General features: G+C 36.4%; 1 protein-coding gene across 1 annotated transcript in view; it reads right to left on the bottom strand.

Moving 5' to 3' along the window:
* Positions 1–9,876, bottom strand: part of LOC306907389 (uncharacterized protein) — a gene marked incomplete at its 3' end in the record, with an annotated part of 11,545 nt that extends 1,669 nt beyond the window's left edge. Inside the window, exons 1-5 of the mRNA XM_079479445.1 lie at positions 9,738–9,876; positions 7,348–7,711; positions 1,728–1,875; positions 1,243–1,333; positions 365–635 (exon numbers count right to left, since the gene is read on the bottom strand). Of these exons, the coding sequence (XP_079335571.1) occupies positions 365–635; positions 1,243–1,333; positions 1,728–1,875; positions 7,348–7,528 (691 nt within the window). The 5' untranslated portion in view covers positions 7,529–7,711; positions 9,738–9,876. The remainder of the gene's footprint in view (positions 1–364; positions 636–1,242; positions 1,334–1,727; positions 1,876–7,347; positions 7,712–9,737) is intronic.
* Positions 9,877–10,125: the final 249 nt, after the last annotated feature.

Below are 10,125 nucleotides of genomic sequence, written 5' to 3'. Positions count from 1 at the left end.
TGTAACCAGACAGATTTTGCCCCCCATTGACTCCCGTAGTAGTCTTTTGTGTTCAACAGGAGAGAAAAAATAAAGTATTTTTCCTACCATAGGAGTCAACGGGACAAAATCTGTCTGTTTATAAGCATTCTTCCAAATATCTTTCTCTGTGTTCATCAGAACAAATACATCTATACAGATTTGGAACAAGTCGAAGGTGAAGTATCCCTTTAATAATAATTGTTTGCACCGTGTTTTATCTGTATATCTTATGTATATAGACAATAGTTTTCTAAAACTATTGATTTTACCAGTGTTTGATCAACATCGAATATTTGGTATATATTTTCACTGAAACATATATACAGTATATACGTGGACATACCTTTGTATGATGTGTTCAGTGGTTGTATCTTGTCTGTGATTGACAGCTGGTCTTTCATCGCTCTGTGCAATCTGACCTCGTTCAGGCTTTCTGCTAAAGTTGTCATGCCTCTGTTGCTGAAATGTGGTTTGTAAAGGCAGATTTCTTCCTCGGTGCTGCCCGAGACCGAGTCCTCTGTTTGGCCCTTGGTGTCATCAGCAGACTGATCAGAACCACTGACCTGCTTACATTCATCTGAGTCGGCTCCAGAATGACTCTGGTCCTCTGGTTTCTGTGGCAGATTGGATAAAATTCGTTTGTAAATGGTAAAACATTTTTATGTGACAAAGCTCAGAGGCTTTGGAAATAGTTTGTAGTTCAGTGAGATAATGGCTGTGTGTGTGTTTTCAGTGTATTCCCTTTGGCACCGTGGCATTGATGCCATCTGATAGCGTTTAATTCTCTTCCCAGCCTCTAAACCATCTGCTCAGGGGACTCCGGCCAGTCCAAACACACACACACACACACACACATCTCATTACTGCTGTTTTTATTATTAATGTCCTGCACACATACTTGTGATTCATCTGTATGCATGTGACATGCAAACGTCTTATCACATTTAAGCATAATCAGTCAAACGCACACCAACACATATACACACACATTTACATATCCTGTTATTTATTTAAATTATATTTGAAAAGGGAGTACATCGCTGTATTGTTAAAAGATTCACTAAAGTATAGGTCAACACACACACACATTTGATACAGCAAGCTATTTTTACCCCCCATGTACCACTTACCCCAACCCAAACCTACATTTGCTTCAATACATTATTTATTCATTTGATTAAGGTTATCATCATGGTGTTGGTTTCAGGTTCAAACACACACCTTGAGAAGAAGTTGAATCCCTGCTTCTGCGCTGGTCTGTGGTGCTCTATTGACTTTGCTCAGGCTGTTGTTGACAGGTTCTGCGTTGGCTCTACAAACAAAGATGAACATTTATATTATGTGACCGAGGCTAAGATTGCAAAAACTTGATTCCAATTATATTTGCAATTGATTCAAAGTATATTACATCTTATATTTTTGGGTACAGTACATTTTTTTGTATCTTTACATTCCACAGTCAAATATTTTTTTATAAAATGATGCTAGTAGCTCTGTATTTTTATATTGAAATCTCTATATTTGTTGCAACAGACAACTCCGCTAGTTACATGTCTCCCGTATTCCTCTGACATCTTCCCTAATAATAAAATAATGTCAACTGAATATTTCATGTCCGCTTTATTATTAAGTAGCCGTGTAATAAGAAGGCTAATGTACAGTAAGCCATATTGTATTTTCCCTTGTGTTATTGATATCTTTATTACCTGTTGATATTGTTAAGGTTGTCTGTTATATTATTCCTCAGCTCTGACAAAATGAGTTTTGGAGATTTAAGGTCGTCTGATTCCCCAATGAAGCACACGTGTACGTCGCCATCGCTACCCAGCAGCCAGGTCACGGTTTTACAAGGACCTGAGAAGAAATCAGGTTTGCATAAATTTAACAACTTCAATACATTATAAAAGCAATTAGGCAGCAAGGACAATGAGACATTGTAACTTTGTACAAATGGTCAGAATTACACATTTGGACCCCAGTTGTAATTTTGTGTTTTTTGGTCATTTGTATGACACATTGCTCCCTGAATTCTTTGTAAGTCGCTTTGGATAAATGATTAAATGTAAATGTATTTGAAAGCCAACCCACATCATCCTATTGGTAATGTATTTTCTCGACCAACAGAGGGCGCTGTGGCATTGAGGGAAATGCAAGTCGTACACTCTCTCTCTCTTTCTGAGAAATAGTTTAGATTTGTGCATGTAAACCAATGTGTAAGACTTCAATACTAACATATATTACACTTATATTATAACAATACACAACGCAACTCATACGCACTTGCACTAGTCCATGAAACCATGACTCTCAGTCTCCCTCATCATTATTTTAGTGTGATTTAACCTTCTCAAATAACACGAAACCTTGAAGGCATAAAATGGTGTGTGATCAGCAGATATGTCAGCTGCTTATGCTCAAAGAGAGGGTCCTTGTGAATTGCAGGGGAATAGTTCACCGATTTAAATATTTTAACTTTATGTACATCATAATACCTGGAAAACAACAATTAAAGATGAAACTGTATATATTCCCTTACGTGAAATGGAACGGGGTGGGGGAAGATCTGTTTTCCTTGACGGTTTGCATGTAAGGGAAAATCTAACACCTTATCTCGGACAGAAAGTGTTACGTAAAGAACCGGTTCTCCAGGTTGGGCATAGTCAGCTTAGCATGTAGCAGGGTTTTAGATCATGCGACCTTACACCGTTGCCAGCCCCGGGGATGATATTTACAAAGGGTTCATGAAATGTTGTGAGATGATAAATCAGAAATGTGCAGCATCTTTTATTGAAATTACATAATAGAGTGCACATTCTTTCTGCCATGGATTGCCATGTTTGTAGGGGATCTGTGTGTGTTTGTGTGTTGTTTGTTGCCTAGGTCACAGGGTTTAGGACACGCACAGGTATGTTTGTGCGTATTTTTGAAAGATGTATGAAAGCATGATGTGTACGTTATCTTAAAGGGTGTGCTTCTTGGAACACAATGACCCAACTAGGCAGTCCATGTCTCTGAACTGACTGTCCAGAGCTTCAAGCCGGAGAGATTACATTTAAGAGCAACTACCGCTAGCATACAAACCACAGACATTCAGATTTACAAAGCTTTTCTTGTATTAGCGATTTGTTTTTTCAAAGCTACTTAATGGAGACTTTCTTTCAAATGTTTCTCTTAAAATTCCTAAGGACGAAATTATAGCTGAAATGAAAAAGTAAACTGTTGACACGAGATCATAGTTAAATATTTATAGTTGTTGTTTATTTCTTAGAAGAAATAATATGTGTTTATAGCGGTTGTTATACTATATTCTGTGATCTGACGCCTTCCATTTAATCATATTGTATTATGGGTTTGTCAGCATATGCAAATAACTCTTCATTTGAATTTGCTCCCAAAAAAGACATTTGACCGATTCAGAGGAGCTATTTGCGCTGTTTAGTCCCACTGCTGTTTGGGAGAAACATCTGCGATATTATCAAAATCACATTCTTGATGGGTTTTTTTCCCAGTGGGCTACAAACCAGTAACCGAGACAGTACAAAGTCCTGGTGATCTGTTTTTAGTTTGTTTGTCTTTGTACAACTTTGACAACTTTCAACTGAAACTTAAACAGCTTTTATCTACAGTAATGTTCGTCCAAACGGTGACGTATGGCTGACACACAGTATCATCTAAACTGAGGCAACTGAAACTGGCCACACAGATTAAAGTTCTGGGTCAAGAGAGACAATGAGAAAGAGAACAACAGCTCAGCTGTAAACATTCAGGGTTGTGTGTCAAAAGCAAAAAGGTTATGATTCTGTTCATTGCAACAATAATTAATGAGAATTGCTATTAAATATTTCTCATTTCAACTCATTTTGTTAAAAAGTTATATGTTTTTTACTTCACATAAGCCCACACTCTAAAAAATGCTTGTTTGTTTTAACCCAAGGTTGGGTCAAATATGGTCAATACCAAATGTTTCTCATTATTTAAAAAAAACATTTCAGCTGAAGGTATATGTTTAAATGCCTGAAATTAGTTTAGTAGATAAAAAAACATACATTTGCTAACATTTCATTTCATAAAAAGTGTTTTTGAAATGGAAGACTTTGAATGATGAGGAAGGAACAGCCAATAAGAGCACAGAATAGATGGGAACTCCTTTAAAATTGTTTAAAAAGCATTTTAGTGAGACATCAAGAAGCTGCTTCAAAAAAAGACAAGAAAACATTTCTGCAAATACTAGTCCACATGTGACTACACTAAAGATGATAACCTACAACGTGTTTTAATTTATTTTTTAGTAAAATGGTTATTTCATAATTTAGATTATTGGGTTTATTATTGTTCAAAAATTTTGGAAAACAAATATGAGCACGTGCGAGTTAACCGGTAGTGTAGAAAATGTTCATATTTCATCCAACAATTGAAACAACCCAAAAATGTTTAAGGTCCGGAGACATTTGCGGATCATGTGATTTGACCAATTTTGTTGAGAAACAGAAGCTGAGAAAGTGTGAGCGATAGGAGATGATAATGCTATTGATAGAAACGGTTCAAAGAACATTAGCAACCTCGAGCAAATGCTCATGTGAAACAAGAAATGCTGGTCGGTTGGATTCCATCACTAACAGGTGAACTTGAGTGTGTTTTTAGCCTGTGAACTGGGTTCAATGTCCCTCTATACATGTTAGAGTAATGTGATCATGTGAAATCCCATGAATATTTTTTATTATTTTTGTTTCAGTAAAACCACAAAATTCTTGTTGGGTGAAAATGTTTCTTTTGTGGTTGAACAACTTGTTAAAGAGTTGTTCAGTGAGCATTATAATGCGTTCAGACTGGTTGATGGTAATGAATTAGATGCAGTTGTTCAAGCTGATAATGTTGATAAGAATTATTAACCCTATGACCTTCAAAGTGCTTATGGACCAAATGTGAATATGTATATTATGCCTTTGCACATTGTAGTGTTTAAACTATTGTAAGACTAAGAACACATTGTTCTACTTCATGTTTATATGTGATGAAACCGTTCAGACTACATATGTACTAGGGCTGGGTATCGATTCTGATGATTCGATAACGATTCACAAGCTCTCGATTCAAGTCAATGATTATAGATGTAATACAAATCCTAAAGATGTTTCTATAAAAGATCAGTTAATATCACATTATAATTGTAATTTAAAAAATGAAATGAAGAGCCACAAAGCCGTGAAGATGATGTTAAATTCGACAACACACCTGCATCCGCCATGTTACCATGTTAATGAAGCAATGAATGAACGCCTCCCGGTTGTTACATCCACCCGTTGTAAAAAGAAAAGTGACATCTACTGGATAGTAGTAGCAGTAGCATTCATGAATGTTCAGTGCTTGCAGAAATATGAAAGAAGAAAAATATATTCACATCTTTTGAGAATCGATATTGAATCGACCGTATTTAAAAAAAAACGATTAATCAATTTCTAATCGAGCCCTAATATGTGCATGTGGTTCATATGTATGCTGTATATTTGACTGTTTTTATAGGAAATGTAATGATTTGACATTGTTTGACAGTGTTAAAAACATGTCTTGTCCTTTAATGTTTTGTTAAAAAAATAATATGAGTTTACCAATACATAACAACTAGAAATGTTCTGACAAACAACAAATAATTCAGATGAAAGTTGATATCAAATTAATCTTATTTAAATCTAAGGTAGTGTTGTTTTACTCTCTGAAGAGTTGGATTAACGTTTCTATGAGATTAACTCCGTATGAGTTAAATGTTGAACTCTCAGTAAGTGTTAATTCATCAACACTTTTAAAAGTGTAAATTTAACTAATTTAAGTTATATAAAACAACACTGGCCATTTTACGGTGAACTCGAACTCTGTTACTTTCAAACCACAATAATCTCCTTGTTTTTTTCTCCATGTAGGTCTGTTCTGCTTTAGAACATTCTGTGAACATTCCTTGCCTCAGCTAAAACACATCCTCAGGCGTTGAAATGAAAAAAAAGCCTAAATTGTTTAAAGGATTTTACAGCCCTCTTGTGTTACAGCAACATCGAGACATGGCAACGATGATGCTGTGTGATGATAACTGTAATCTCCCTCTTAGTGATTTGCGTTTGAATATTCTGTGATGTTGTTTGGTTTGTATTGTGTTGCGAGGTCAGCGTTGAAGGGCCGTTGTGTTGCTATAGTTGCACCCCTGCAGCTGTAAGATGTTTGTGGTCATGTTACGCGACTCCTCCCTCTCATGGCCACTTCATTTCCATTGACCTCAAAACTATGCGTTCAAGTTGAAGTTAATGCAAGGTCATTTTTCTTTGACATCATTAAGGGAGTCTAAAAAATCTATTTTTGACTTTGCTTGTAAGGAAGAGATTAAAGCCAACTGCGTCATTCTCAGATGGTTTCTGTATGCTCACACACAAAAGATCTTCGAATTTGAGTTTCTTAAATGCCTGACAGATCTTGACTTGAAAATATAGGCATCATTTCTTAATTTATTTCCTGATAGTTTGATCTATTACACAGTTAGCATTTGGGAGTGACCTCCATATTTACTGATAGGTGTGACAGTCAAATTGTGATGCATGTACAGCTGCAGACGGATTGAAAAACGCTTTTGTGTCATTGTTCATCGTCCTGAGGTTGATAACACTGAAGAGAGAGCCATTTCATACTTTTCAATTTTCATTTTTTTAAATATAATTTCTTAGAAATTGCAGTGCTATTGTCACCAAACAATGATGTTAGAGGACTGTGTTTGTGGTGTTCACTGCTAAAGTATTGTTTGCATTATTATTCATCCCTTTACATAAACGCTAATATTCAAGTTTAAAAAGGTGTAGCATCTTTTGAGATTAACAGTTAAACATAATACAAAAGTAAATGTACGTTTGTGACCATTTTAATAGCAAAATCTTCAAAACAACAAAATGATCAACATTTAATCAACATGCAATTATGTTTTTGTAATTCTCTCCGAACAAGACCTATTCTGCTGACGTGTGCATGTAGTTATATTCAGCATTAAAAAACTCGAAGACTTTGAAAAGCTCACCAATAGTTACATTGAAATACTCTCATGGTAACCTCAGTCCTGTTCACATCACAGACAGTAAATTCCAAAACGGGTTCTGCAAGGGCGACAGCTCATGACGTCACAAACCAAAAGCACGCAAATTATAAACCAGCAAGGCGTTTAGAAACACATTATACTGTCAAAGAGACCTGAAGGCATGCTTGTCTGTCATGTAAAGAATCATTGTCTTGTGCTGACAGTTGTACCTGCAAAATGACAGATGTGTTTGTATTTTTAGTGTGGGCGTGAATTCATACCTTTCTTCTGGCACAGCTTTTCTTTTTTCATCCCTTCTTTTGCATCTTTCTCTTCCCTCTCATTCCACCGCCTGACTTGTTCTTCTCTCATTTTGAAGAATAAGATTTTCTTCTGTTCGTCATTCAGAGCCTCCAACACATCTGGATCGATGAACATGTCCTTTAGTATTTGCTGCAGCATGTTGACGGTTTGTGCGTGGGATCTTTGGGTAAAATGGTGTTCTTTAAAGAGTCCAGCTCTTTTTTATATCGTTGTTGGCCTTTTCTCAAACAAACGCTGCTTTTATATTTCAGAGACTGGCATTTTAGGTCCTGTGACTGAGATGGTTGTTTTTGTCCCACACGCTGGACATATGATTCCAGTCTGAAAGAAACGGAGAGATGTGAGAGATCAATTACAGCATCTGTTGCCATTCTTTCAGGCTTGCTTGGTTGACGCCTTATATCTTTGGATTTATTACCCTGATTTCACTTTAAAACAACAGAAGAGAAGGGTTTATTGCTTAGAGGTTGCTCTTTCATAGCTCAGAAGACTTAATGGAGTATATTAGTTTTTTATTGAATATTTTTTGTGAAAAGATCTCAATATGCTTCAAATTGTTCTCAGATTTGCAAGTCCACAGATCATGCAATCCAATAACATTTTCAATTAAATAATTCATTTGCAACAAACAAATGATTTGTGGTATGCTGTCTTTACACTGACTCTGTGCTAGCGATTGTCTTTGTTTTTTTATTTATATTTATCAGATAATTCCAAATTTGTTGTTTTTCAGGAAATGATTTTTTAAATGATAAAAAATACTCTGTTTTTTTAATACTGTTTATTGGTAAGACATTTGCAAAAACCAGTGCCAAACATACTAATAATGGCAAAAACTAAAAAAGACTAAATACGGTGATATGAGGTTTCAGAAAGACATCAACGATTTGAAGAAACAAGCAGGACAATACTGGTTTAGGAAAAGAACCTCAAATGAGAACCCTACTAAGCCTGTAGATATAAAAACAAAACATTTGCACAATACGTTTTCCTCCCATAATTTTGATGTCAGACTTTGAATTCTTGGTAAGTGTGAACAAAGTTTGTGAACCTCGTGCCTGAGGCACATTTTTTCAGTTTCGTCTCATTTTAATCTCCATGTTGTCCTGGAATAACAGCTGAGATTTTAAAGAGATCTTTTTCTCCGTAGGTTAAAGGGGCTGAACAGCTGTGCGCTTTGCTCTTTGGGGGTTTGTGACCCGGCTGCCTTTCATATGACTCTCGGCTCTTCATTCGTTCTCTGTTGACAATAGGGGTCTGTTTTATAGCAGAGCTCAGCGTGTGTTGAGTCTATGTGTGATTTTCTTGTCTCTGTGCCCCCTCTGTAGACTTGAACTAAATGTGAATGTCTCTGTTTCTTCTTCGGTTTATTGAGTCCCTGATGAAGTCGCTCCATCACTGTATGAGACTCTCTGTCCGGCCTTCAGCATTTTAGTTCCTTAAAACACGCACACAATCTCCCTTTTTTGTCATGTCTTTATCTTGCTGTCTTTTGGCTATTTATCTTACTATAGTATGGTTACTGCCATGACTCAGAATCAATCCCAAACGTCAGGCATGTTTTTCCACACAGCCATTTGAAACAAGTAAACAATTGAGCAATACATGCATGCAAATCTCTTTAATAACCCAACTGGTTCGTCAAGACCAAACTGATGTTACACTGAGAGCAAATGACGAGTTTTGCTAAAATGTCCTGCTTTCTTTCTTGTGAGAAGTTATGCATTCCTTCTACATTCTCTGAAATAGCTCTGCGCGACATTTGTCTGGTGTTAACTTTAAAAGTGGATTTTAAAAGAAACATTCGATAAGTCTTACTGAGTCTCCAAAGTTATAGAAGAATAACTCCCAAACAATAAGATTTTCCTCATGGAATAAAAGTCATCTTCATTTCAAAGGATGTCGTACAACGCCTAGTACATTAACCAAATTTTACTCAAGCCAATCTAAGAACTAACTACAAAAAACAGATACGCAACTTAAACAACTGCAAAGACTTGAAGTTCGGCTGGATAAAGATACGTTGGGGATGGACAATAGACAAAAGCATGACTCATTTACACAAAGACAGACAGCAAGGGAAACAAAAGGTAATGAAGCTTGCCAATGGGACAACCAAATATACAAAGCTGAAGAGAAAACAGCTTTTAGAAAGATCAAGAATCTTCCCAAATAATCTCTTTTGTTTTTCAGTACATGAGAGTTAGTGAATACAGAGAACTATGAGAGCAAGGCAATAAATGCTTTAAACATGAGCACAAAGAGACTGCTGAGCACTGATGAAGTGCGTTGAGAATGAAAGAGAGAGAGAGAGAGAGAGAGAGTAAGAAAGTAAAGCAGTACTCACAGCGAGAGCCGGGGATGTGTGCTGTTGAGTTGTGTTAGTGGAAACAGAGCATGTGTGTCTTTCTTTACACTGCTTTTGTATTCGAGTGGGCTGGTGTGACATCATGGCATTCTTTCTCTCTCCCTCCTTCTCTCAGACTTCCTCACCCAAACTATCCTTGCTTGTCTCCTCCCTCTCTCTCCCTCCCTCTCTCCCTCCCTTGAATGTCCTCGATTGGCATAACAAACGCTGCCTCATTTGAATAGACAAATCAGTTGCAGGTTTAACAGCTCTTGAAAAAAACAAGATTTCAAGGAAATACAGATAATAGATAAAATATTTTACTCCATGTTGAATAAGGTCAGTTTTGCTTTATGTGGAAGGTTAAAAAGTTCTGTTAACAGTTTAC

The sequence above is a fragment of the Barbatula barbatula genome (genome assembly GCF_947034865.1).
Source record: "Barbatula barbatula genome assembly, chromosome: 18".
Lineage (NCBI taxonomy): Eukaryota > Metazoa > Chordata > Actinopteri > Cypriniformes > Nemacheilidae > Barbatula > Barbatula barbatula.
This window is presented reverse-complemented; position numbering and strand designations above follow the sequence as displayed.